Raw genomic sequence first — 26,573 nt, forward strand, 5'->3', positions numbered from 1 at the left:
TTTTAAATAAACAACGCATTAATCATTTATTTAATAAATAAATAAATACAAACATTAAACATACCCAAAGAAAAGCAAAATGAGAGTTAAACAACCGGTGTTGTCGTTTTAATGTGTTGAAACTGCACACAGAACACTTGTAATAATAAAATGTCCTACACTGATTATCTGGTCAGAGTTAAGCGTTAACGGGTGTCTGGTGTCTGTTTCCATATAGTGAGGGGGCCGTGAGGTCTGTGGGCCATAAACTGTCACAAAGTTCACCTAAAGAATATGAATGACGATGATGCAATTGTGTTTATTCCATATAGCTGTAAACTGCAAAACATTATTTTTCACAACTGATATATTTGTACCAATATTGCCTGACTAACTGAAGAGACAGCGGAGCAGAGAGGGAGCTACTTACACTGTAACGGGGTATAAAAGACAACACGGTCTGTCGGTGCCATGTGATAGAATCAAATACAAAAGTTGAAAGAAAACACATTCACCGCTGACGTCTAACCCTATTGCCTCACCCCACGAAATTAACGGTGGCGCTTTGGCTACAAACAGAAAAGAGATCACATTATATTTACTGCAACTTTTGATTTGAGGCCATGCCAAGTGAAGGATGCATCTTAGATACCATATATGGAAAACACTCAGGTAACATCCTAACACAAAGATTATTTACTTATAGTCATTATTCATGTTTCCTGACAAACCAGCAGGTATTGTGACTGTACTGCTCATAGTAGCGTTTAATTCTAGCAATAAAAATGTCATGCACAGAGAGGAAAAGGTTGAAAAGATTAAAGTAGATTATGGCTGGATGGAGTAGATTATGGCACATATATTTGGTCCATGTGGTTATGAATGTTGTTTTTGTGTGTAGTCCGTCACCATCCTCGCCAGCCAACTTTACAAGAAATAGTCTGGAGTGCGACGAGTGACGTGGGGCTCTCCTCTGCGTGGGGCGGGGTCAAACTGTAGGCTGCAAACAAGAGCGTTAACAACTCACTTTAAGCATGTGTATCTATGATCATTACAGTATTTTTTAATATCAGATACAAGAAATACAACGCATTTATCCAAAAATCAGAACTTACAAAGAGTATTTCAATGTGTCATCAAGTTCCATGATGGCTGCCTGGTTTCCACAGCGATAACAGTAGTTGGGTGCGCTGAAAATCGTCACTACGTTGCGATCGTGGCACCAATTGTAACCCTGGATGAAGAAATAAGCAGCGTCTCAGCTTCATCTCCGCGTAAAGAGGAGCTAGTTACTTTGTGCAGATGAAGTGTTTCTACCTCCATCACCAGCTGATGGGCTCTTGAGACCAACGTTAGGCCATTTGCGTGATTGAACGTCTCCGAAATGTCTTGGCCGAAGGTGTAGCCGGCGCCGCGGGGTGAGATGCCCCACCCGCCGCGGTCGTCTGGGTCTGACCATAGCAGGTCGCACATGGGGCCCTCAAACACACAAAAGGAGAGGATCATTACACTAACAAAGCCCGAATATTTATCATCTTCAACATGTTGCGCCTTTGTGGCTTAAAGGTTGAGATTCGTGAGATCAAACACTGCAACAAACCTTTGATTTGCTAACAATTGCGCATAAATCCCTGAGTAAGGCCCACATTACCTCATGAGGAACCTCCTGCAAGCGATCCAGCGCTCTGATGTGTTCCAGTGTGTCTATTGAAGGTGACAACCCACCGTGGAGGCAGAAAATCTAAAAAAAAAAAAAAAAAATAGCGTGTGAATAAATAAAGGCTCCTGCATCTGTGCTGTCACGTGTGGATTCATCAGTCCCACCTGGTTATCTACTAGAGCAGTGAGGGGCAGATAGTCAAACAGGTCTGTGAAGTACTTCCAAACATTGGCATTTCCATATTTCCTCAGGCACTCGTCGTAGAAGCCGTAGACTTGTGTGATCTGTCTGCTTTCGTGGTTCCCTCTGAGAATAGTGATTCTTTCGCGAAACCTTACCTATAAATAAAAGCATTTCCAGAAACAAGGGCATCAGTCAAACAATGCTCGTACCTCCCACATTTTACTTTCCTACTGAACTTTCTTCTTCGTTGCTTTACCTTCAGAGAAACCAGGAGAGTCACGGTTTCCACTGAATAGTAGCCTCTGTCGACATAGTCTCCCATGAAGAGGTAGTTAGTGTCTGGAGACTTCCCTCCGATCTTAAACAGCTCCATCAGGTCATGGAACTGACCGTGGACGTCCCCACACACCGTCACCGGACATCTAACCTCCTGCACGTTGGACTCCTTCGTCAGAATTTCCTTAGCCTTAAAATAAAACAGCCGGAAAAAACACACGATGACGATGATGATGCTGAATATGGTGCAGTGCAGGGGCGCGCGAAGCGCACGTCTTGTGAGCTAAACAGTGACATCCCTCAAGCATCCAGCTGATTATTTTACAGACAGATGTGGCAGCGCCGGTGCACTCCGCTGGCGAAGAGGCACCAGGAGTGGGCGTAGCTAGAAAATAACATGTTTGCAGGCGCCCCCCTCCATCTTCTTGCCGACTGGGCTTTCTGTGCAATATACTGCATGCAGCTGTAGGCAAATGGTGCGCTCCGAAGCAAGGCCACATGCATCGCCTCATAAAATGTATACTCATCCTGACGAAGGAGCTTAGAAGGCCAAGCACGAATGCTAAGATGGCCCGTCCGCCTCGCTGCGCAAACCCACCTTTTCACACAGGACTTTGACCTGATTCTCTGTTAGCTGTTTGCACTCGTTCAGCTGCTCGATCCATCCGTCCAACTCCTTGGTGAAAGATTTGTCGTCCATGCCTGGATCGCTGTCAGCTGGGAGGCCGACCAGCTGTAACAAGCCTCCGGAAAACCTCTCGTTATCTTGCTGCGTTTCTGATGGCACCGGTCCCCGCAAGCTCCTCGGTCACTCGCAAGTTGCGCGCGTGCGTGCGTCTGCGCGCGCGCGCGCGTGTGTGTGTGTTTGTGTGCGCTCCGCGGAAGCGAATGCGTCAGCTGCTCTGCGACCCTGCAGTGTGATGGCGACAAAAGGATGGATTTACATGGTACAGAAATAAAAACAGATCTTTGGTAAACCGTCACCGTTAAAATACTAAAACACAGCTGACACTCACACAGACCCAGCCCTGACGACTGGTTCACAGACTGAGCAACAAATCACATGTACGTCATGGCCTCCCTGGTGGTGGTGGATTTTAAAACGCGACGATTGTTATATTTTTTAAATTTCTAATCTTTACTTCATTTCCTTGTAGCTAAATCATTCACCTCTAGTTCGCCTAGTTGTACTTTTCAACAGTTTGATGCATAATTTATAATAGAGTTGCTATTCAACACAAGTTGTAATAAAACATTAATTGAAGTTAGCTTGATAGCAACTGGGGTGAATGTGCTTAGCATCCTAGCTATACTAACATATTATATAAAACCTATACGGTTAACTGTAGTAAAGCTTAGAGCTTAAATAAGATAAACTGTTTAATGTATATTATTTTTATACGGTCGTATGCGTTTATATTTAAAAAAATAAATAAATCATATGCATATTATAAATTACTTAATTTATAATTAAGTAGTTTAGCTTAGTTTAGCATGTTCTTACTAATTTTGTCTAGCTTTCAGACGCGTAACATCGCAAAGACTACATTACCCAGAGCAAGACACGCTTCTGTCATATGCACATGCGCAGTTGTTTGTTCCACCCTGGACAGTTGTAGGAGAAAATGGCAGCGCTCATGCTAGGGCAGCAGGTAAGATAGTCAATGATTTTTGGACTTTTAATGGGTTTATTTGTGTTAGTAGCTAAAATCCTTTATATCGAAAACACATTTTACCTGTAATATTACTTCTCGTTAACAGGGGTAAAGCTAAACGTTAAAAATAATCGACACGGTGGCATTGCACTTGAATGACTGCTAACTTTAGCCTGCCGGCTAGCTAAGTGACGTAAATGATGGAAAAGCTGCACAGAAATAGTTTTGTGTTTTTATAGCTTTTAGTATTGTTGTTTTCTGTAGTTCAATCATGCACATTTTGTCTTCTAGGTTCGCCAGTTTAGCACGTCTGTGATCAGGCCTGCAGCAAAAATGGTCAAGGTAAACGACACGGGGCATAACCTCGCATCTGATAGCATTATTTGTCGCTCTTGAGTTCGTCTCTCTAAAGGTTTACATGTGTTTTGTAGCCTCCCATTCAGGTGTATGGAGTGGAGGGTCGATATGCCACTGCCCTGTTCTCAGCTGCCAGTAAGCAGAACAAACTGGACCAAGTGGAGCAGGAACTGGCAAAATTGTCTGTAAGTAAAATTAATAAGATTAGATTTTATTTATGTGTTTGTTTTGGTTTAATTTCCTTTTTATCGACATTAATTTTATTAGTTATTATGTGTTTTATTCATGTTTCTAAATATACTTATCTAAAATTATGGCATAAGGGATTGTTATTGGTGGCACCTTTTTAATTATTTGAGCTGTTTAAGTTGCTCTCTTTTTTCCTATTGTACATAAATTAAGTCATATTTGGCTTTGTTTGATTTTTGTCTTTCAGACCCTGATCAAGGATCCCAAGATTTCCGGTGTTGTAATGAATCCCCATGTTAAGCGCAGTATCAAGCAGAAAACATTCACCGATGCTCTTGCAAAGGCTAAGGTTTCACCCATCACTATCAATCTCATTAGTAAGTCCTCACTTATCAGGTTTAAATTAAACTATTATGTGTTGGAATCTTCCACACATCATAAGTTGTAGGTTCTGATCAGTATAAAGTGTGTACGTCTGTTCATACGTATCAATAAAATAGAGAAAATTTTTGAAATGTCTGTGAATTGTACTTTTCAAAGGCTGAATGTGTAAGGTCTTCAAATACAAATATACAAAAGTAGCTTTACAGCAAGCTATTTGTAAGCATCAGAGTAAATCTCCCACGACAGTATAAATTTTAATTTTGAAATTTAAATGAAAATGTATGTATCAGAATCATCATATTGCAAACAATTTTGTAAACATTTTTGTTGGTTAATTATGCAGAAAAACATATGTCGTGAGTTGTTCCTCATGTATTCTGTTTTTTGTTTTGCAGATGTTTTGGCAGACAATGGTCGTCTTACTTTAACTGGTGAAGTCATCGCTGCCTTTGGCAAAATGATGAGTGCTCATCGTGGAGAAGTCATCTGCTCTGTCACTACTGCACAGGTAGAAAATGGATAGATGTGCATAATGTTCTTGCCCTTGTTAGATCAACTATTCAGAGTAAGTCACCTTAGTGACTTGCTCTTCATTTATTTATTGCATTATATTCTTGTGAATGTACAACCATTAAATGAGTATTTATCTGTTTAAGCCTCTGGATGAAGCTAATCTTGCTGACCTGAAGGCAGCCCTCAAAGGCTTTCTTCAGAAGGGTGAAACTATCAAGCTGAACACACAGGTAATGTGCAAATACATAATTAAAAAAAATAAAATAAATGCTTTTTAATGAATATGTAATTTCATAAGTTTTGTTTCTGTTTACAGTCTGATCCTTCAATCCTGGGTGGCATGATTGTCAGTATTGGAGACAAGTATGTTGACATGTCAACAAAAACAAAGATTCAGAAGCTGACCAAGCTAATCAGGGAAACTTAAATCCTGTGGTTGTCCATCGGGGGAAAGGCTGATAAATGTATATTACTACCTGTTCTAACAGTGCAGTTGCTCCTATTCTGTCTGTGCTTCAGTTCATATGAATATTAATAAATAAAAACTACAAAAATGGAGAATGTTCTTTGTTGTAATTGACACTGTGCCCTAACAATGACTTGTAGCAGCAGCAGCAGAAATAAATGTATATGAATGTTATATTTAAACAAAATACTCCAAATAAATAAAGCTCCTTAAACACTTTATATAAATACAATGTTATCTTTATATACCGCATCGATTTGACAGAATCACATCGGGTGACGCGGATAAACTGCTCCTTTGTGCGCATGCGTGCTTTGTGCATCCTGTTTTATGAATTTTTTTCAGGTGAAAATGGCTGCCTCTCTCATCTAAAGCTCTGCTTAACGGATTAAATAAGCATTGAATAGGCGGCCCAATTTGCACTCCCGCTTCGAGACGGCATTTATGGAAGCTTGGGCGTAGATCGGGCATCGGGAAGATGTTGAAGCTGTCAGAAAATGAAAACGTCCTCGAGTCGAAATTAACCCTTCCCCGTCCTCCATCCTCTAACAAATGAGGTACGAACACTCACTTCTACGCTCGTAAGTGTGTTTTGCGTGTTTCTCCGCACACATTCACGCGCATCGTCGCGTGCGCCATCGTTTTTTTGCAGCCTGAGTGTAGATACCTTTGTGTTCACATCACTTGTGCTTTTGTGTTGCAGCGCTGATAGGCCCGCCTGCTCTACAAAAAGTAAGCTATTACAATGCCCCTCGGGTTTGTGTTAGTCCGGCAACACGCGTGCGTTTGCAGCCCTCCTCATTGCTGTTGTGTATTTGTGTGCTCCAACAGAAAATGATGCATCAAGTGACCGGCAGCAGCAGTGGGTATTGTATGAGTGGACTGACACAGGACTGTCACCCAGCCAGCCACTTTGACTTATGTAGCACACAGTCCAACAAATTCTACGCCTGCCCTACAAACCCTGGTTTGTCTCTCGCCGGCCTCGGCCCCTTGTCGCAGGGCATGCAAAAGGCCGCCGCCTGCCAAGTGCAAGACGCACAGAACGACTTCCAGGCTCAGACAGTGAGAATCAGGGGCAGTGATGGTGCGGGGCCCGACGGCTCCAAGAAGAAGAAGGGCATAGTGAAGTCGGGCCGGAGGGGGAGACCATCGGGAACCACGAAGTCAGCCGGGTACCGCACCAGCACCGGGCGCCCGCTGGGGACCACCAGGGCGGCGGGTTTCAAAACCAGCCCGGGGAGGCCCCTGGGTACCACCAAGGCAGCGGGATACAAGGTCAGCCCCGGCAGGCCCCCAGGCAGCATCAAGAACCTAGCCCGGCTCAAGAAGCTGGAGTTTGGCTGTGACGCCGCCAAGAAACATGACTTTAGCCACTGCAGCGTTTCTAAGAAACTGGACTTCACTACCTGTGACATACCACCTTATCCATACACGGTGCTTGAGAAGAGAGACCTCTGCGAGCACAGTGACAAAGTAGACGAAAGCAGCGACTAGTTGTGCAGCCGTTTGTTCAGTGCATGAGTAGGACATGTGTCTGACGCGTGGGAGGAAAGAACTTTTTGTCATTTATATATGCTCTGACTTTTCACTGTACAATATTTGACATTTTCTCCTCTTATTGTATGTGACATTACTAGAAGTATGTTTTCCAAATTTGGCAGCAGTGCATGTGTAATAATTACTCACACCAGTCAGTATAGGCAAGCAAAAAACCCTTTTTGATGTTTGGACAGTGAACCTTATTCCCTGAGCATTTTGTTTGAGTTGTGACATGATCTCGTACTCTGGTTCAACATTTCTATTGCCAGGTTTTTTGGACATTTCTACATTTTTACAACTTTTAGTACAGTATTTAAATTAGCTTTTTCTGAGCATAAATATGTGGATGTATATTTGTCCCTCTAGTCTTGTCCATTTTTCCATAGTTTGTATTTTGAATTTACCTGCATCTGTAACAGCAACACTGCAAAACACCATGATGACTTTGACATAGGAATACTCGAAGTATATTATTATTTTCATCGCAGTATTTGTTGATACGTCACTTTGTGAATGGCGCTTTGATTGTGTATCGTATTTGCTTGTTTTTGTCCTCAAACACGTAATAAGCACTTAAAAATATCTTAATAAAACAGACAAGTCCTGTTGAATATGTAATAAAGGAAGAAGTGTTGTATTTAAAAGCATAATGAAAACCGTCTTGTAATTCTCCCTTTACACACAAGGGGGCTCAGGTCTTGAGACAATACTTATCGCCACGAAACAATACGTTTATTTACCCCCGATTTGTTAAATTAAAGCGCCCTGACATCCACGGTCTTTATTTATTGACGCATTTCTAGCGTGTCGACGCGGATCTGCCTCGAATACTACCAATGAGCCATGATTTGTTGTACACGCTCGGCAGCAGATGTATCAGGGCGAGTGACTAAGTTACTTGTCGAATCTATTTGCTTTTTGTGCGGGATCAGTCACCAAAAACGCAGAATAAACGAGCCACATAGCGGTCCGGGCCAACATCCGAGAGAAACGCGCACACAGATGTGAGTTCTCCTGTCATGTCGGCGCGCGGCCGCACTGTCTTTGTTTGATCTCCAAGGACTGGCCCACTGCGGCGACTCCATTGTGCGCTTTAAGTTGCGCGCTTATGCGCGTTTATGAGCGCGATTTATAAATACGCACAGCGAATCACGAGTGCCGCGTGAGACCGGGCTGGGGACGATCGCCGGGTGCTTTTTTAATCGGACTTTTCCCGCACACTCGCAGCCGCGCGGAGCGCTTCGCGGCCCGTTTCCTCATGTCAGAGGACTCTGTGGAGAGGCAACATGGCGCACGCAGCTTGGTTCGACCAGACCAGACAGGCCGTGTGGCTGTTTGCTCACAGCAAACCCTCCACATAGACGGGCCCGCATCAGGCGGAGGACGTAACGTTCGGGAGCAGACGCGCCGATATAAGCAAATAAAAAAAAAACAGGTCACTCCCGGTGTTTTATTATTAGCTGATATTGCAGTTATCGCATTAATCGCTATTAGAAACTTCACTTTGCCGTGCGTGCTTGTGTGCGTGCGTGCCCGCGCAGCGTGCGCGTGTGCGTCGGGTGAGTGTCACGGCCCTCTGCAGACGGGGGGTTGGGTAGCGGTGCCGATTGGTTGCTGCTCACCAACACAGTCAGTCTGGGCTTGTTTTAACATAACCGGGGGCACTTCGACAGCAGGCAAAAAAACCATGTAGTAAATAAGCCGCTGTGGCTGTTAATGGCGCGCTTGTGGCACACCGAAGTTCGCGGCTGTACGATGTCGCAGCGTGAGGGACGTTCGCTGGTTATTTTGTATTTAAAGATGACAGTTTTTAGAGGGCCGCCGCTGATGAGGCGATGAAGTGCAGAGAATGAGCGCTGTGCTTTGGCCTACTACTAGAGCGGCTGCAGCTGGGATTGTACAGATCCGCTTTCACGAGCCGAGAGAAACGCTCGCTTTGTGCCACATTGTCCAACATTTGCGACGGGCTCCACGGTGACCGAGCTTCCAAATGGTGAGTTTTTCGCCTTTTTCTCCACGTGTTGATACGTGTTGTGGACGCGGTGGCGATCGGCCCTTTTTTGTGTGTGTGTGTGTGTGTGTGTGTGTGTTGATAGCAGCTTCCTATGTCGGTGTGCGGCTGTAGCTTGTTTGTGTGAGCCACTCACTGTTCCTGTGATGGCTCGGTGTCACCACCTCTGCTGCGGAGCCGGGGCTTCTCCGCTGACTGTAGTCGCCAGCGATCGCCGCGACCCGCAGGCATCGGACGAGCTGCTGGTGGGGATTTTTTTTTTTTGATAGTACGTGAATGGGACGTGTGAAAGGAGCGAGGCGGCGATTGTGCTCCGTGTTTTCTCTTGCGTCGTCCGACCTGCCTCTAGTGTGGAGGCCATGCACTGTCGGCACGTTAGTTTGCGTGCGTGCTCCGTTCCTTTCTGTTCTACCTGCGTGGGTTTGTCTCCAGTTAGTTCGCGTTAGTGCAAGGTTTCTCCGTATTCGTCGGCCGCTTTGTCGTTATGTACAGTACACAACCTCCACTGACCCCACGGGCTGGTGAGAAACTTCCACGGCCCATTTCCCTCGTCTAACCTGCCTCTTTTTCTTCCTGACAGGATATAGCCATGACAACATGAATCAGTCGTACAGACCAACTGTTAGGGTGGGCTCGTTGTACGGTTCTGGCCAACCAGAGCTCAGGCCCCGCAATGGCCTCGTGGGCACTTCCTATGGAAACCAGTGTGGCATTCTGAAGTGTGGGCCCGAGCAGCAGTCGCCTGTGCAGCTGCCCCCTCCCGCGTTCAAACAGCCAGGTTTGCGGGCGTACGGCCCGCCCGAGCCGCCGCGCTGCTACAGCCCGCTGAAGAGGCTGCAGGACCTCGACCCGGCGCTCGGCCGCCGCGACCCGCAGCGGGACCCTGGCGCCAGGGGCCGCTTGGACTGCGCCAGCCCCATCAGCGACGATGACGAGTTCGAGGCGCCGTCGGTCCAGCTGCCCCCGTCCCCGGCAGACGACGACGACGGCGGCGACGCGGACGCTTTCAGGCTGCAGGTCGTGAGGAATGGGTTCTCCCCCCGCAGCCCCGAAAGCGTGGAGCGCTGCTCCCCCGTCACCAAGCACAACTTGCATTTCGGGTCCACGCTGTTTGACAGCAGTGATGTTAGGGAGGAGGAGGAGGCGTACGGGAGGGTGGCCAGCAGCGGTGAGGGGCTGCCGCCCCCCCACCGCTCCCCAAAGCTGAGTCAGGACCGAACTGTTGCGGACAGCAGGTCCACGTGCATCTCAGGAGCGGACGAGAGGACGTACAAGCCCACCGTCTTTAATCTGATGTCAAAGACTATATCTGAACTCAACCCTACACTAAGCCCCAGCGCACTGCCAGAGATCACTATGAGGGAGCGGTGGATCTTGAGCGAAGAGTCCGACAGCGGCGGTGAACTTCTGTCCCCTGTTGACCCCGGACTTGTTTCACCAGTTGGCATCAACTCTAATGTGAGTCTGAAGCACCGGGTTTACTGCTACTACAAAGCTTGGCTGAGCTACAGATAGAGAATGTCACTATTGATGCCTGTGAAAGGATATTTTAATGTTTATGTGACAGTTAATTATCATGTTATTCAACTTATCTACTCTGAGTCATGATCTGTGCTGTTTTCTTAATGGTGTTGTACGTTCTTCGCCCTGGTTAGTCCAACAGCCCAAAGAAGAAGCCTCCCCCTGCACTGAAGTACTTGAAAGATGACCTGGTGTGGGCCAAGTTCAACAGAAGGCCCTGGTGGCCCTGTCAAATCACATGTGATCCAAAAGTGGGAAGCCACACTAAAATGAAAGGTGAGCTCGCGTTTACGTATGAATTTTATAATCAAATAACGCTTCACATCTGACAAACAAAATAGTTGTACGCTAATTACATACAGTAAGAACTTTTAAAACTTTATTTATTTGTTTCCCCCCAGAACCTAGTCCTCGTCCATGTCGGATGTATTTTCTGGAGACGATAGGGCAGACGGTGGAGTCCTCCTGGGTCCCGGGCAACGTCATTCTACCTTTCGAAGGCGGACATCAGTTTGAAGACCTACCTGTGCTTAGACGGAGAGGAAAGCAGAAGGACAAGGACTACAAGTATATGGTGAGGACTGCTAAACGCGTGTAACACTCATACATAATCCTAAATCCTGTGGTTAACGCGTTTAATGGCGATTTCATACGTTGCAGATACCCAAAAGTCTTCTGACTGCGTGGAAAATCAGCGTGGCTAAAGCCGAGTACCTGCTCCGTGTTCAACACAGGAATACTGAACGGGAGCTCCCAGAATCCATCAACGGAGAGGAGCGCGTGCCCAGCCCCGTTCCTAACGAGAAGCCGCGGGAGGCGCCCCCGTTCGCCGCTCACCCCGATCGAACCCCGTCGCCCAACAGGGCCCTCGGGGCACACGAGCGCCACAGCGGCACAGACTCGGCAGCGAAACCCAGCAAGAGCACAGCTTGCCGGAAGAAGAAGAAATGCTTGTCAGACATTTTTGGACATATAGTTGGCGGATCAAAGGAACCGCCGAGCGCCAGCGTTGTAGCGGACAAGTCTCATACAACGACAACAGCAACAATAACAGCGAGAGACGAGCCAAAGGACTCCCCCTATGCCGACCTGGACTCGGTTCCGATCCTGCACCGACCTAGACGCACAGCGGAGTCCCCAGCACGGGACGTGGACCGGTTACTCAAAGAGGAGCGGCGTTCACCAAAAGCTACACCAAAAGGGGCCGAGCCCAGCGGCCCCTCGCGCGTCTTACCCAGCGAATCGGAAGAGAGTTCAAGCACCCGCGAGAAGCTACCGTGCAGTTCAGCTGAAAAGCACCCGGTGAATTTCCCCGCCAGCTGTCGCCTGATGACCCGGGCTTTGAAAGCGGAGGAGGAGACCGACCTCAGCGATGCGCTGGCCACAGGGCGAACGTCAACGTTTGACGACGCTCCTCACGCGCCCACCGGCGCGGTGGCGTCTGCACATCACAGCTCTCCGAAAAGGCGCGCGAGGAAACCTGACAAGAAGCACGTTCGCAATGGCTCCTTGCCTCCGTCTAAGTGCACGGGCTCAAGTGCGCCGGGCGACCGGCCCGTTGAGGTCAAGACAGAAGCCGTTGTGGAAGACGTAGCGCCGTCTTGCTTCTCGTCTCCGTCCCCCGTGGCCGCTTTCCAGGACGTCAAGGAGCTGATGTTCAAATCCCTTGCCGATGAGGACAGCGGCGGCTCCGCGGCTTCGTTTCGGCCCGATTCCAATTATAAATTCAGCACCTTCCTGATGCTGCTGAAAGATATTCACGACACGAGGGAAAAGGAGGGTAAACCCCTGACGCTGCCGCCGTCGCCGGTGCTCATTAAGGAGGAGCCGCTGGTCATCCCCACGTCGTCGGGAGGACACGCGCTCAATGGTTCATGCGATGGCTTCGCTCGAGGCATCAAGGTGGAGAAAGGACTGTCGGAGAAATCCCCAACAGCTCCCAACAAAGCTGTGAAGACCAAGAATAGAAGTAAACCCATCATGAGGGCTGACACCTACTATTGTAAGGACCTTTCAGCTCAGTCCAGGATCAGCAGCGCAGACAAACAGCGCAGAAAGCAAAGGCTTCCAGCCAAACTTAAACTTGGACGATCGGGCCTTTCCTCAGGCCTTTCCTCAGGCCTTTCTTCAGGACTTCACTCGGGCCTTTCCTCAGAGCTTTCTGACTTGGCGTACGGCAGGGAGTTTGTAAGCGGCCACGCTGACTTGGCTGGTTCCTCCGTCACTACTGATCCCACAGTCAGCTACCTCAATAGGAACCCGGAATCCACCGTAGCCCCAAAGAAGCGATGGCAGCTGCACGAGGAGCCCGCTGAGACTAAGGAGGAGGCCGTAAGGGGGCCGTCTGCCGAGATCAACGGGCTGCACAGCACAGGAGCGTCGGACCAGATTGATGTAAATGTCAAGAAGCAGGCGAGTGACAAGAATGACCCCCGCAGCTCAGCTGGTAAGATGGAAACCGTCGCTACTACGTTAATTCCCTGTAATGTTTAAGCCGACGATGTGCATCTGATGTTTGCTCTTAACAGGGCAAACGGGGACCAAACGTCGCCGGAGACCAACCAAGAGGCTCCTGGAGTCGGCCGAGGAGTATGAACAGATATTTATTTCAAAAACGAAAACAAAGAAGTTCATCCTTGAGTCTTTAGAAATGGTGAGAAGCCTGACTTTGTTTCCCCACAGCACAAACATTCAACATAAACCAGGTTAAAAAGCTTTTCGGGAATAGTGTTGTGTGGTGTGTACTTGCTCAGCTGATCATGGTGTGTGTCCACAGCAGACCTCAGGGATGACGGCTCTGCCCGATGTCAGCGCCACCACAGGAACCTTTCTCTCGGCCTCGCCTTCTATAGAACCCACCGGGGTTCTGGCAGAGCCGAGCCCGAGTCCAACTCAGGAAGAGCTCTCTCCTGTAGCACCCTCAGTATCTCCCGACACGTCGCAGCCCCCCCTTGATGCAGAGACACCAGAAGAACCTGATCTACCTCCTGAATCGGGTAAATGAGTTTACCGCGTCTTTTTGCTAAATACTTCTGTTAATCCGCCGTCAGCACATTTAACTTTCCTGGTGTTGCTTGTTCTTAGACGTGGGGATGACAATCCAAGAAAGAAAGAGGCCACGGAAGCCTTCACACAGGGTGCTGGAATGTGCCGTCGAAGAAGTGTCTCCTGCATCTCCCAAAAAGAAGGTGTGTCAGGACTGAGCACACAGCTACACCAGTACTCCAGTTAACAGCTTTGGACATGGGTACAAATAAATGTTTGTTTTCTAGGAGCCCAAACAACACTGTGGATTTACCTCGGAGGCGAAGGAGTTAATCAAAAAAGCTCAGGTACTGCAGAAGCACCTTTCATCCCACAGTTACTACAGACTGGCGAGAAAAGGGAAATAAATTCATTTGTACAGATAACAGGGTAAAGTAATTGTTGGTCTTACTTCCATTGAAAAGGTTGGATCTTTGAATGAAGAGATGCCTGTGGCCGAGGCGTCCTCTGCCCCGGATGCTGCCACCCAGGACTCGAAGGGCATGGACCTCCTCAGTGGCCTGGCTCCAAACGGGCCTCTCAGCCCCAGGGGGTCCAAGACGCCGAAGCAGGAGCCAGAGGTGGAGGCCTGCAGCACTGAGGAGAAGCAAAGCATACACACTGTAACACTAACTCCCAAACCGGAGGTAGGCGTGTATGACTGTATGATTCAGTGAATGAACGAACCCATCCTTCCTCCACTGTGAGTTGGAGTAACGGCAGCTCTTTCTCGGCGTGCGTAGGTGCAGCCTGTCGGTCTGAATGACACCATGTCTTCCCAAGGGGACGTAAAGGGTAAACTAGGAACCCTGTCCTCTAAGGAGAATGTTTGTCAGGTGAGGTGAAGTGCACCTGTTTTCACCCTTCATTGGTAACAGGCGCATTAATAGCCTGCCTGTTATTTTGTGTTTTTTGTGCAGGTGTGTGAGAGGACGGGAGACCTGCTGGTGTGCGACGGCCACTGTTACGGAGCATTTCACCCTCACTGTATCGGTCTATCGGCAGTTCCCAAAGGGAAATTCCTCTGCCATGACTGCAAAACTGGTGAGTACGCTGAAAGCGTCTGCACATGCTTCTGTTGTGACTCTGTTGTTGTTGACGTTGTTGTGTGCATGTTCCATCAGGTGTGCACAAGTGCTTCGTGTGTAAGCAGCCCGGCGAAGACGTGAAGCGCTGCATCATTCCGGTCTGCGGGAAGTTCTACCACAGCGACTGCATATCGACCTTCTCGGCCACGCAGTCGACTAACAAAGGCTTCCGCTGCCCTCTACACGTCTGTCTGTCCTGCCACGTTAGCAACCCCCTCAACGTCTGCAGCGCTAAGGGTGAGGTCCGCTAATAAGGCGCTTGTTGCATGTGGATGAGTGAAACCCTGGAGCTGTACACACCTTCACATATTTATTCGTGTTAAAGATCTGAGCATGATGAAAACATGATGGGAGATTTTGGTTTAAACATGGAGGCAAACGTATTAGAATTTGTTCTGGTTCTGATGTGCACGTGTTGATCGAACCCTGATCCTCCGTATTCCAGGCCGCCTGACTCGATGCGTGCGCTGCCCTGTGGCCTATCACCCCAACGACAACTGCATGGCAGCGGGCAGCGTGGTGCTGGCAAACAACAGCTTCCTGTGTCCGAACCACTTCACTCCACGCAAAGGCTGCAAGAACCATGAACACATTAACGTCAGCTGGTGCTTTGTCTGCTCTGAAGGTACAGCGCTGCACTTACAATGCAAGATTCTACTTAAAGGTCTGTTGCGGCGCTAACCAGGGTTTGGCTGCGGCTCTGCAGGGGGCAGTCTGCTGTGCTGTGAAGCCTGTCCGGCTGCGTTCCACCAGGAATGTTTGAATATGGAGATGCCACAGGGCAGCTGGTACTGCAACGACTGCAGAGCAGGGAAGAGGCCGCGAATTAAGGACATACTGTGGGTCAAATACGCGCGTTACAGGTGAGGACACAGTCCCTTCCGTACCCAGACTCCAGGCGCTGCTAGCAGTGGCTGCTGGATTTACATGCTTTGAAATTCTAGGTGGTGGCCGGCTGAAGTCTGTCTGGCCAGAGATGTCCCCGATAACATCCTGAGGATGAAACACGAGGTGGGGGAGTTCCCGGTGCAGTTCTTTGGCTCCAAAGATTTTGTGTGGACGTACCAGGCCAGGGTCTTCCCCTACATGGAGGGCGACACTCACAATATAGAGAAAATGGGGAAGGGTGCAGATGCAGTGTACAAAAAAGGTGCGTACAGCTCAGTGGCATTTTCATCTAATGAATAAATTCATAATTAATGATTAATAAATTTGTAGCCAAAGTTCAAATTTTGGGTAACGCTGGTGTCTTTGTAGCTTTGACTGAAGCAGCAGAGCGGTTCAAGGAGCTCCAGGCGGAAAGGGAAATGAAACAACTTCAGGAGGACAGAAAGAATGACAAGAAACCGCCTCCATATAAGCATATTAAGGTACTACCTTGGTGGTGTTTTTATGCTGTTTTAGCCTTCGTTGTCCGATAAATGAATACAATCCAGATGTTCGTTGTGATTCTCAGGTGAACCGGCCAGTGGGGAAAGTGCAAATCATCACGGCCGACCTGTCGGAGATCCCGCGCTGCAACTGTAAGATAACGGACGAGAACCCCTGCGGCGTGGACTCGGAGTGCATTAACCGCATGCTGATGTACGAGTGCCACCCTCAGGTGTGCGCGGCAGGGGAGCAGTGCCAGAACCAGGCGTTCACAAAGCGCCAGTACACGGACGTGGACATCTTCAGGACGCTGGGGCGCGGCTGGGGCTTACGCGCCATGCTCAACATCAAGAAGGTCGACGAGAACACGACCCGCAGTGAAACCATTACTATATATTTAATTTGATCCTTTTTTTCACATGGTCTTCTTTGCTTTTTAGGGAGCTTTTATAAGTGAATATGTTGGAGAGGTAATAGATGAAGAAGAGTGTCGAGCCAGGATCAGACATGCCCAGGAAAATGACATCTGTAACTTCTACATGCTTACACTGGACAAGGTTATATGAGTCCGACAGGCACTTAATTCATGGTGCTTGCGTTCTGTAGGCTAGAAAAGCTGTATTTTGTTCTCATAGGACCGGATCATTGATGCTGGGCCCAAGGGCAACCAGGCTCGATTTATGAACCACTGTTGCCAGCCAAACTGTGAGACTCAGAAATGGACTGTGAACGGGGACACCAGGGTGGGGCTGTTTGCTCTGCAGGACATCCCACAGGGTGAGTGACCCACTTAGAACCCCCCTGGTGCAGTCTTTGCAGAGCTGCAGTGTTATACATTTCTATTCAATGTGCACTTTAGGAGTGGAGCTGACGTTCAACTATAACCTGGAGTGTCTTGGCAATGGGAAAACGGCCTGTAAATGTGGGGCGCCCAACTGCAGTGGTTTCCTAGGAGTCCGGCCAAAGGTAAAAGCCTTAGATCTAAAGGGTTCCGAACACACATACATAAAAAAAACGTACTAATGTGTGTCCTCGTGTTTAGAATCAGCCACCAGCTGAGAAACTGAAACAGAAGGATGGGAAAAGGAGGGTCGCTGTGAAAAAGAAGGCCAGGCAGGAGGTGACCAAGGAGAGGGAAGACGAGTGCTTCAGCTGCGGCGACGGGGGGCAGATAGTGTCCTGTAAGAAGCCAGGCTGCCCCAAGGTTTATCATGCGGACTGTCTCAACCTGGCCAAGAGACCAGCAGGCGAGTACAGGCAGCGGGGGGGGGGGGAGTCATCTGTGGGTGACTGTGCCTGTAATGTACAACAAAAGGGACGCTGTGTAGCCACTTGTTTAAGAATAGAAAACTGGGCGTCCAAACCATCCATGACCTGCTGCTTCTGGACATATTCATGAATAATGATACAAGATGGGGTGGCTGTAAGGACAACTAACCTTTTTGTACCTTTTTGAATTTGACTGTCTCTAGGGCGGTGGGAGTGTCCGTGGCACCAGTGTGACATCTGCGGCAAAGAGGCTGCTTCGTTTTGCGAGATGTGCCCCAGCTCTTACTGTAAGGAGCATCGCGACGGCATGCTCTTCATCTCCAAGCTGGACGGCAAGCTGTCGTGCAGCGAGCACGACCCCTGTGGACCCGACCCGCTGGAGCCAGGGGAGATTCGGGAATACGTGCCCAACATGACCTCCATGAGGCCCGGGGCCACTGCTGTGCCTGTCTCTCCCTCCGTGGCCCTGAACTCTAACACAGCCAGTTGCTCTCCTACTCCTATCTCTTCCTCTGCAAACCAGGCTGCATCTGCCCAGCGGGAGCCGCCTCCACGTCTCTACATCAACACGAAGACTGCCACGTCGAGCTTCGTCCCATCCAGCAGATCTTACCTCGCAGACAAAACTGATGGTAATTTGTTTTCCACTCCTACCTCCACAAAAGAAGAGCGGGAGCATGGCGAGCTGGAGGACGGGGAGGTGTGTGGCATAGACATGGGAGAGGTGGAAGACGATGAAGATGAGGATGATTTTGATGATGATGATGAGGAGGAGGAGGAGGAGGAAGGAGAGGAGGAGGAGGAGGAGGAAGAAGAAGATGAGGCAGAGATGGAAATAGTAGAGGATGGTGAGGACGCGCCGCTGTATGGAGGTCCCCTGCCAGAGGAAGGCGAAGAGGAGGATGGAGGAGCTGTTTATGACACTTGGTGTGATTACAATGAAAGTGGTGGGGGTGATGATGATGACGATGGGGAGGAGCTCTGGGAGTGGGGGAGAGTAGAAGACGATGACAAATGAGTCAGTTCATTGATTCCTTCATAACTTCTCAGCAAAAAAACAAAACATGTTTAAAAGACAAGAAGAGTTTTGATATTTTGGTACCTACTTGAATGCAACACTGCCTTCTCTTTGGTACTGGCCTTCTTCATCCTCAGACTGCTGGTCTGACAGTGGGGATGTGTTCTGGTGCTAAGGCTCGAGGACTGGTTTAGTCCATCTCTTTATACTTCTGTTCATATGGTCATTGTCTGGTGCTGTTGTGTTTTTCTTCTGTTCTATCACTCGACATTGTTTACATATTTTTGGCCTTTTTTAAAGAAACTTCATTGAAAAGTGGAAGAAAGGTTGAGAAACTCCACTTGTTCAAACTGTCGCAACGAGGACACTTTGTGTTGTTGTTACTGTCTTAACCATGTCTTTGTGATCAAAATATAAAGTTCTCATTGGTTCATGTTACAATTAGACACAAACAAGAACTGTGTGGTGCTTCTGAGGAATGCAAAAATAAACCCAGTGGACTCATCATTAAGACTGTAGATGATTCTTCTAAAAGTTAAATTAATGAATATTAATGTGTGTTTTTCCCTGGTCAACATGTAGGTGAGAGCTCAGGATCAGACACACAACACATAAAAATCCACAAACCAGATATCATTAACAATGCACAGTCATCAACGCTGTTCCAGTAAAGTAGAATAAAATCTAAGTACTTATGTTGAATCCAGTTTGTTTGTTGTCTTCTCGTCCCACCTAGTGGAAATATTACAAAGCTAACAAATGCTATTCTCTGTATTTTCTATTTATTGGTGTGATATGTTTATAATTGTTGTGCGTGGTTGGATTTAACCCTAGTCAAGGTAATACTTCTAATTTAGTGGAGTACATTTAAAGCAATTTTTGCACTTTTCATTTTAGTACATAAACTATTTGGCTTTTTAGACACAAACAACTTGGCAGAGTTGCAAGTAAAAGAAAATGTAATATTTAAGTACTATATTTAAATCAAAGTTCAAGGCTTACTTTACTTGTTACATTATCGTGTAGATCGAAAGCTTTTTACTGCTATAACTTTTTACCTCAATACATTTATCCTTATCTTTAGCCTCCACTTTATCGGGACGTTATTATACTGACACAAGGGGCGCCCGTTGTAACATATGCACGATTTAAACACCACCGACGAAGAAAAGGACGTGACGTACCTGGTCGACGTAAAATGGCGACGTCTTAAGTCAACATCTGAAAACAACAGAAGAGTAAAACACCAGGAAACATCAAGTACACTGTTAAGTTATCGGAAAATATAAAGGTAACGTTTTTGTCGGTTACTGTGACAGACAAGTGTTAGGGTCACGCTAACTGTTTTAGCTAGCTAATAAACACCTACGTTATCGTTAGCTTAAAGGTTGCAAGCTAACACTATGGGTAATCTTAGCTAAATAAAACTGCATATTCCCGACTAGTGTGTTTACAATCAACATGTCAACGCTTTAATTGGACAAATTGATAACTTGTGGCGTGTTTGTGGCAGGTTCCATTATGACTGAAGAGACCAGCGTGAGCAATGAGGGGATCGTGGGCCTGGATGAGCCCAAGAAGATGACCAGGGAGGACTGGAGGAAGAAGAAGGAGTTGGAGGAGCAGCGAAAACTCGGAAATGCTCCAGCTGAGGTGGACGAGGAGGGAAAGTAAGTCACTGTAAAGAGCGGTCGCGTCAGAGTCTGTCTTAGTATTCAACTCTATTTCTTAAACATGACAAATTTTCCCACACAAGACAAAATTCTTTTTGCTCTCTTTTCATGCAATATTTTAATATCCTATAATAACATTAACATGTGGTACTTTTGCCTTTTGATTTTTCTCCTCTTCAGGGACATTAACCCTCACATCCCACAGTATATTTCATCAGTCCCGTGGTATGTTGACCCAACTAAAAGACCCACATTAAAACATCAGAGACCCCAGGCTGAAAATCAGAAGCAGTTTTCATCTATTGGAGAGTGGTATAAAAGAGGTGTGCAAGAGGTAAGATGTCCTTTACATACTTACTTACATATGAATGTAGCATATAGGCTGCGACGTTTAGTAAAAAGTTAATGTTTTTTTCCTCAGACTGAAGTTGTCACAAAGTTTCGAAAGGGAGCTTGTGAGAACTGTGGTGCCATGACACACAAGAAAAAAGATTGCATGGAGGTAAATTAGGCTTTAATCACATTGAGGAGTTGCTCTAGTTTCCAACTCTGTACCCAAAACAAATTACTTTCAAGAGTTTTTCTGTTTTCAGCAATAAATGTTTATCCTTGACCTTCACCTTTTATGTCTTCAGCGACCTAGAAAAGTTGGTGCGAAGTACACGGGCACAGCAATAGCTCCAGATGAACATGCACAGGTCCAGCTTGACATGGACTATGATGGGAAGCGGGATCGGTGGAATGGGTATGACCCTGAGGAACATCAGCGCATTGTGGAGGAGTATGCAAAGGTTGATCTGGTAGGTACTCAACTTTGTTGCAGCTTATTTAGTTATCATTGTAATGGTTTCTTAAAAGAAAGAATTAACATTAAAAATTACTTTATGCAAAAGTTCTCCACACATAATCAAACTCCATGAAACCAAAGTTCATCTGGTAAAACTTAAATAGAAGGAAAGTATTAATTGTTTTATCAATTCCTTTACAGAATATATAATATAGAGCAAGACAATAAACAAGCATTTTAAAATGAGCAACTAACGCTTTTCCACCTTTTGGAAAAGCCATTATTCGTATTGCTTATAATGTATTATAATGACTGTGAGACCCTATAGATTTGATATGTTTTATGTAACTCTTGTTAGCGTGAATCTTACTTTGCATTTGTTTCTTTCTCTCAGGCTAAAAGGACATTAAAGGCACAGAAGCTTCAAGATGAATTGGCCTCAGGAAAACTTGATCCAACTGTAAGTGTTTAGTAAAGTCAAGATCGTTTTAATAACAATAGCACTGTTGTTTCATGCTAGAGATAAAACATGGGTCTTATTGATATTGTTTAAATCCCTCTGCAGGAGCGGGAACATGACAGTGAGGATGAGGATGAAGATAAATATGCAGATGACATTGACATGCCTGGTCAGAACTTTGACTCCAAGAGGCGCATCACTGTCAGGAATCTGCGTATTCGAGAAGATACAGCTAAAGTAAGCGATACATGACTGTCAATCTCTGACGAGCTATTATTCTACTCCTAGCTACTCTTATTTTGCTTTACTGGAATGTGTTGAATCAACAGTTAAGGCACTTATTAACCAGAACCTTTTATGTCTGTCTTTCACAGTATCTGAGGAATCTGGATCTAAATTCAGCCTACTATGATCCAAAGACTCGAGCTATGAGAGAGAATCCATACTCTAATACTGGAATGAACCCTGATGAGTAAGCTAGTGCTACTGCATTTACTGTAAACTCAGTTCCACTGATAACTACTGAACTAACTTCTGTTTTGTGTGGCAGAGTGGGATATGCTGGAGACAACTTTGTTCGTTATAGTGGGGACACAATCACTATGGCTCAAACACAATGTAAGTGCAATGTTTTACAGATCTATTTAGGCTTTGTGTGTCTCTTTTTGTAGTTATCAAGTATATTGTTGTTAAGTCAACGTTTCTGATGAAGAAAACAGTAATTAAATGTAAAGTAAAATGTTAATGTTGTGCAAGGAACCAAATGAATTGCGTTTACTCTTACATGTATTTGTAACTTACCCTAATTGTCTGTGCTTCATCCTGGTGACAGTGTTTGCCTGGGAGGCTTATGAGAGGGGCTCTGAGGTGCATCTTCAGGCTGACCCCACCAAGTTGGAGCTTCTGCATCGGTCCTTCAAGGTCAAGAAAGAGGACTTTAAAGAGAAGCAGAGTGAGAGCATCCTGGAGAAGGTGAGAACCTGATGCTCACTTGTGCAGAAAAAACACAAGCAACATTTTGGGAGATGATCACGTTTTGGGTCGTATACAGTATAAGAGAGCACAATTCAAAGCTGTCAAATCAAGGTTTAATTGCATTCTGTGTCAACAGAATAACTGTTGTTGTTGAGTTAAGTCGTATTAGTGCATTGTTGTAATCCCATTTTTATTCACAGTAGTTGGGATTTTTTTTACCAAAAATATAATCACCAATACTTTAAATGTTACCTGGTCCCAGTTCAATCTGGAACAATAGTGTTGATTTTTTGTGTGTGTGTGATCAGTATGGAGGTCAAGAGCACTTGGATGCTCCACCCCGGGAGCTGCTGTTGGCCCAGACAGAGGATTATGTGGAGTACTCTCGCCACGGCGCTGTTCTGAAAGGACTTGAGAAAGCTGTCGCTCGCTCCAAGTATGAAGAGGACGTGCTCATCAACAACCACACTGTAAGTTAGACTATACAGGCACAAGTTCCTGCCTCATTTCATCATTTATCATTTTCTTTGTATTCTAATACCTTGCCTTTTTCGTTTTTAAGTGTATTTGGGGTTCTTACTGGAAGGACGGCTTCTGGGGATACAAGTGTTGTCACTCCATGGTCAAACAGAGCTACTGCACTGGAGAAGCTGGAATTGGAACAGTAAGTAAAGCGGTTGTGCGTACAGGCTCTGTTTGGTACACAGTCTATAGTGTCTTTACTTTTTTTTTTTTTTTTAATAACTCATAGAACAACACAGACTGTGTTCCATTTGAAGAAGTACTAACTGAGCCACAGGAAGAGGAACAGCCCAAGTCGCTTTTGGATGTAAGTGAAGAGTTTAGAAATTCCTACCGTAAATTGGAATTGGAATTTTACCGGGGGGGGGGGCATTCTATGTTCCATGTTCATGTTATTGTTTTCAATCAACAGATGCATCGAGATAAGATGAAGGAAAAGAAGAAGAAAAAGAAGACCAAGAAGAATAAGAAACATGATGCTGACAGCAGTGATTCAGAGGATGAAGAGAAGAAGAAGGAGAAGCTGAAAAAGGTACACGCCTTTGTGAGGACACACCTTTCCGTTTTGTTTTTCCTGCATCTGCTTTGACATTTTTATTTAACTCATGTGGACATTTCTTCTCTGTCCCAGGCACTAGAAGCTGAGGACAAGCGGGTGAAGCACGTAGAAGCAATAATGCAGCTGGATGAGAGGAAGAGGCCGTACAATAGCCTGCAGGAAGTAAAGGCCCCCACTGAGGAGGAGATTGAGGCCTTCCGCATGAAGCGCAGCCGGCCAGATGATCCCATGGCTTCCTTCCTGGGACAGTGACCTTGTCTTGCCTGGACTCCTTCAAACTCTCCCAGTGACTTTATCAGAGCAGCTGCTCATTGGGGAAAACATCTCAGACTTGATTTTTAGTCTTAGACATGTCGAAGAGCAGCCATGCAGAAAAATGTGTACAGTAGTTTGTATATTTCTGTTTATCCAGCTGGATTTACCACAGAACAGCACTGATGTCTGCTTTTGTCTGTACTCAATATATTTGACAGAAAAAGGAAAATTTATTTTCAGTCAAAATGAAGCTGACCTTGGTCCAAGTAACAATTTAAGAAGCATTTTTTATTTGGATTTTTGCATTTTTATAATAAATGTACAGTGTTCCTGTGGTAACCAAAGGAGAGTTTCTGATGCATATATTTTGCTGTCAAGTTTGATTTTCCCAGAAAGGTTTTAACAGTTTCAAGATCAATGTTTATTTGTTGCTTCATTGAAAAACATGTTTAGCTTTCAAAGGTTTCTGCTGAAACACTGCAAAGTCCATTGTGTTCTGGTGGTTTTGCATTTCCTGGTCCCACTTCTGCATGTTGCATAATGAGTAAACGCATGCTTCAATCAGTCTGTCATGTTTTTTTAATAAAATAACTGTACTCTGTAGTTGGCTGTGACATTTTTGTTTATCTGTTTTACATAAACTTGTAACACAACAACCTATTGTATAGTTCCACACTGGACCAGTTTAAAGAAAAAAAGTTGCTGCCCAACCTGACTGTGGGAACATTTTTAAGGGTTCCTTGACTCTGTATTCCAGCAGTAAATACTGGTGTCATTCTTTGTGTATTTTAATACCTGGCTGCAGAGCTTGTTATTCTGTGGATCCCAAAAATATTTATTCAGTAGTATTTAAAATGCATAACTATGAATTTTTGTCCAGCAATGTTCCAGTTTCCCCGGCAATGACTGTGACGTGATACATCTTGACTTGAACATAATGACATCATGGTGAAAGCATTTATTTGGCAGCGTAGCTGCTTAAACAGGGCGGATGTATTAGAGTGCGATTCAGTGGACTGCACATTTCTCTGCCGTGCTCCTCTTGGAGAATGCTGCCTCACCCGATTATTGGAAAAGCTTGTTGGACAGTTTGGATATTCTCAGGAAAAGGACTTGGATAGCGCTAAAAATATATTTCGTCAACTGGTGAGTTGTTTATCTGCATTTCTAAAACATCTGGAACACTCCCTTTGCAAAAGAGACGAGAAGATACTGTCAAGATGACGTTGCTCTGCTTTGTCAGCTGTTACATAAATAATTTTCACATACATATTTTGCAAACTGATGTTGACTCTTTTCATCAAAAGCACTTTTTAAGTTGCCGTTGATTACTTTTGGTTCTTTTCATGGCTTCACAGTGAACATCATGCTCCAGATACGTCTGATGTTCTGTTTGCTGTTGGTCGTCATCTCCGAGTCTGTGAATTTGCCATCCAAGAAAGGGCGCAACATCACCGTCCCGTCCTCCCAGCTGGTCTGCAGCCTGCCTGGCCCAGCGGGGCCTCCAGGAAACCCGGGAGCCCCTGGGTCGCCAGGGACCATGGGCCCCATGGGTCCTCCTGGAAAAGATGGCCCCGATGGAAAGGATGGGGAGAAGGGCGAAAAGGGAGAAAGAGGTAGTTGGGTTTATTGAGTTTGAATCTGTTTTTAAGATGTGTTTATTCACTGCTGCTGAACCAGTCGCCAGAATAAATAAAGTAATGATTAATTGATTGCATATTTGCACTTGATAAACTTTACGATAACCTGGTATGTTCCTAACTGTGTAAGCATATTAGCAATTATAGTAGCAATTGTGCTATAACTTTGACTGAGGACCTATTTTATTTATTTATTTTTTTTATTTATAAGCTGTAACGTGTATGTTTTAATGCTCAGTTGTAGAACATGCAAACTAATAATTTCCTCATTGCTGTCAGGGGAACCAGGCAGGACAGGGAACCAAGGCAAGCCAGGTGTGAAAGGCCGTGACGGCGTCATTGGCAAGGCTGGACCTCGAGGCCTGAAGGGGCTCCGAGGTACGCCCGGAGGGGCTGGAATGCGAGGACAGAAGGGAGACACGGGTGACGCGGGCCAGCAAGGAGCTCCCGGAGGCTGTAACTGTGGCGGTGCAGCCCGTTCGGCCTTCTCTGTGGCGGTGACCAAGAGCTACCCTAAAGAGCGAATGCCCATCCGCTTCAGCCGGATCCTGCTGAATGAGGGGAGTCATTACAATGTCAGCAGCGGAAAGTTCATCTGTGCCGTCCCTGGAGTCTATTATTTCACCTATGATATCACTCTGGCAAACAAGCACCTGGCCATCGGGTTGGTGCACAACGGACAGTACAAGATCAAAACGTTTGACGCAAACACAGGGAACCATGATGTTGCATCCGGCTCGACCGTCCTCCACCTGCAGAAGTCAGACCAGGTCTGGCTGCAGATCTTCTACTCTGAACAGAACGGACTCTTTTTTGACCCTTTCTGGACGGACAGCACCTTTACTGGCTTCCTCATCTACGCTGACCACGACTTCCTTAGTGAAGCAGACAGAAACGCTAATGCCCAGAATGACAGTTTGAAGGCAGTCAGTCCGGAGGACGCAAGTGTGGTTCCGCACTTCTGACACCAGGGGGCAGACGTGGACACATTTAGAAATGACTTGATGGCTCTCCACTCTGATGGCTACACAGATAAAAGCTTTCAAAATGTTTCCAAGCAGTTACTAATTGTTTTTCACGTACTTAAAATTTTTTTTTGCTTGTTAAAATAGATACCACAAGAAAGACTGATTATGTCCTGATGGTGCTTATGCCTTTTCGCATTAATGATTTGTGGGGCTCATGCACTATACAAA

At 46.2% G+C, this 26,573-nt stretch overlaps 6 protein-coding genes across 8 annotated transcripts; 5 read left to right on the plus strand and 1 right to left on the minus strand.

Annotated features, from left to right (window-relative positions):
* On the minus strand, nt 1–3,297 carry LOC114864542 (serine/threonine-protein phosphatase 2A catalytic subunit alpha isoform-like). 2 transcript variants are annotated; one of them, XM_029165418.3, is made up of 8 exons: nt 3,115–3,297; nt 2,697–3,008; nt 2,079–2,288; nt 1,804–1,977; nt 1,631–1,720; nt 1,297–1,458; nt 1,095–1,213; nt 1–979 (listed from the first exon to the last, which is right to left on the minus strand). In XM_029165418.3, the coding sequence occupies exons 2-8, from the start codon at nt 2,796–2,798 to the stop codon at nt 907–909; spliced, it is 930 nt and encodes a 309-aa protein (XP_029021251.1). In that variant the 5' UTR covers nt 2,799–3,008; nt 3,115–3,297; the 3' UTR covers nt 1–906. The 2 variants fall into 2 exon arrangements, with proteins under 2 accessions (XP_029021251.1, XP_029021250.1); XM_029165417.3 differs by having other exon boundaries at nt 2,697–3,155.
* Nucleotides 3,298–3,642: 345 nt separating this feature from the next.
* atp5po (ATP synthase peripheral stalk subunit OSCP) lies at nt 3,643–5,757 on the plus strand. Its single transcript, XM_029165422.3, has 7 exons — nt 3,643–3,750; nt 4,045–4,095; nt 4,185–4,295; nt 4,547–4,676; nt 5,079–5,191; nt 5,340–5,426; nt 5,513–5,757. Exons 1-7 carry the CDS (start codon nt 3,724–3,726, stop codon nt 5,621–5,623), a joined length of 630 nt encoding a protein of 209 aa, XP_029021255.1. The 5' UTR covers nt 3,643–3,723; the 3' UTR covers nt 5,624–5,757.
* A 219-nt stretch (nt 5,758–5,976) lies between these two features.
* Nucleotides 5,977–7,979, plus strand: si:ch1073-44g3.1 (uncharacterized protein LOC797133 homolog). Of its 2 annotated transcripts, none has more exons than XM_029165421.3 (3): nt 5,977–6,243; nt 6,366–6,394; nt 6,494–7,979. In XM_029165421.3, the coding sequence occupies exon 3, from the start codon at nt 6,497–6,499 to the stop codon at nt 7,157–7,159; it is 663 nt and encodes a 220-aa protein (XP_029021254.1). In that variant the 5' UTR covers nt 5,977–6,243; nt 6,366–6,394; nt 6,494–6,496; the 3' UTR covers nt 7,160–7,979. The 2 variants fall into 2 exon arrangements, with proteins under 2 accessions (XP_029021254.1, XP_029021253.1); XM_029165420.3 differs by having other exon boundaries at nt 5,978–6,219.
* Nucleotides 7,980–8,291: 312 nt separating this feature from the next.
* On the plus strand, nt 8,292–19,013 carry nsd1a (nuclear receptor binding SET domain protein 1a). The gene is made up of 23 exons (XM_029165423.3): nt 8,292–9,197; nt 9,796–10,673; nt 10,871–11,012; nt 11,138–11,310; nt 11,397–13,182; nt 13,265–13,389; nt 13,513–13,732; nt 13,821–13,924; nt 14,009–14,068; nt 14,186–14,407; nt 14,504–14,596; nt 14,681–14,804; nt 14,885–15,085; nt 15,294–15,473; nt 15,555–15,711; nt 15,793–15,998; nt 16,106–16,218; nt 16,305–16,574; nt 16,660–16,776; nt 16,855–16,996; nt 17,079–17,185; nt 17,262–17,466; nt 17,692–19,013. The coding sequence occupies exons 2-23, from the start codon at nt 9,813–9,815 to the stop codon at nt 18,504–18,506; spliced, it is 6,423 nt and encodes a 2,140-aa protein (XP_029021256.1). The 5' UTR covers nt 8,292–9,197; nt 9,796–9,812; the 3' UTR covers nt 18,507–19,013.
* Nucleotides 19,014–19,639: 626 nt separating this feature from the next.
* Nucleotides 19,640–24,340, plus strand: slu7 (SLU7 homolog, splicing factor). Its single transcript, XM_029165411.3, has 15 exons — nt 19,640–19,797; nt 20,020–20,176; nt 20,360–20,513; nt 20,601–20,681; nt 20,815–20,979; nt 21,361–21,426; nt 21,532–21,663; nt 21,801–21,898; nt 21,977–22,044; nt 22,259–22,398; nt 22,710–22,871; nt 22,964–23,065; nt 23,153–23,230; nt 23,336–23,455; nt 23,555–24,340. Exons 2-15 carry the CDS (start codon nt 20,028–20,030, stop codon nt 23,732–23,734), a joined length of 1,695 nt encoding a protein of 564 aa, XP_029021244.1. The 5' UTR covers nt 19,640–19,797; nt 20,020–20,027; the 3' UTR covers nt 23,735–24,340.
* Nucleotides 24,341–24,695: 355 nt separating this feature from the next.
* On the plus strand, nt 24,696–26,429 carry c1qtnf2 (C1q and TNF related 2). Its single transcript, XM_029165415.3, has 3 exons — nt 24,696–24,883; nt 25,096–25,353; nt 25,657–26,429. The coding sequence occupies exons 2-3, from the start codon at nt 25,104–25,106 to the stop codon at nt 26,340–26,342; spliced, it is 936 nt and encodes a 311-aa protein (XP_029021248.1). The 5' UTR covers nt 24,696–24,883; nt 25,096–25,103; the 3' UTR covers nt 26,343–26,429.
* The last annotated feature ends 144 nt before the right edge of the window (nt 26,430–26,573 follow it).

Source organism: Betta splendens, chromosome 10 (assembly GCF_900634795.4).
Source record: "Betta splendens chromosome 10, fBetSpl5.4, whole genome shotgun sequence".
NCBI lineage: Eukaryota > Metazoa > Chordata > Actinopteri > Anabantiformes > Osphronemidae > Betta > Betta splendens.

Coding starts and splice junctions, on each gene's coding strand:
- c1qtnf2 (XM_029165415.3), top strand. CDS start 25,104: ATGCTCCAGATACGTCTGATGTTCTGTTTGCTGTTGGTCGTCATCTCC. Junction 25,354..25,656: donor GGGCGAAAAGGGAGAAAGAG/GTAGTTGGGTTT, acceptor CATTGCTGTCAG/GGGAACCAGGCAGGACAGGG.
- si:ch1073-44g3.1 (XM_029165421.3), top strand. CDS start 6,497: ATGATGCATCAAGTGACCGGCAGCAGCAGTGGGTATTGTATGAGTGGA.
- nsd1a (XM_029165423.3), top strand. CDS start 9,813: ATGAATCAGTCGTACAGACCAACTGTTAGGGTGGGCTCGTTGTACGGT. Junction 14,408..14,503: donor CACTAACTCCCAAACCGGAG/GTAGGCGTGTAT, acceptor CGGCGTGCGTAG/GTGCAGCCTGTCGGTCTGAA. Junction 17,186..17,261: donor TCCTAGGAGTCCGGCCAAAG/GTAAAAGCCTTA, acceptor CCTCGTGTTTAG/AATCAGCCACCAGCTGAGAA.
- LOC114864542 (XM_029165418.3), bottom strand. CDS start 2,798: ATGGACGACAAATCTTTCACCAAGGAGTTGGACGGATGGATCGAGCAG. Junction 1,459..1,630: donor TGCAGGAGGTTCCTCATGAG/GTAATGTGGGCC, acceptor TGTGTGTTTGAG/GGCCCCATGTGCGACCTGCT. Junction 1,214..1,296: donor CCCATCAGCTGGTGATGGAG/GTAGAAACACTT, acceptor TTCTTCATCCAG/GGTTACAATTGGTGCCACGA.
- atp5po (XM_029165422.3), top strand. CDS start 3,724: ATGGCAGCGCTCATGCTAGGGCAGCAG. Junction 3,751..4,044: donor CGCTCATGCTAGGGCAGCAG/GTAAGATAGTCA, acceptor TTTGTCTTCTAG/GTTCGCCAGTTTAGCACGTC. Junction 4,296..4,546: donor AGGAACTGGCAAAATTGTCT/GTAAGTAAAATT, acceptor TTTGTCTTTCAG/ACCCTGATCAAGGATCCCAA.
- slu7 (XM_029165411.3), top strand. CDS start 20,028: ATGACTGAAGAGACCAGCGTGAGCAATGAGGGGATCGTGGGCCTGGAT. Junction 20,980..21,360: donor AGTATGCAAAGGTTGATCTG/GTAGGTACTCAA, acceptor TCTTTCTCTCAG/GCTAAAAGGACATTAAAGGC. Junction 22,399..22,709: donor GTGAGAGCATCCTGGAGAAG/GTGAGAACCTGA, acceptor GTGTGTGATCAG/TATGGAGGTCAAGAGCACTT.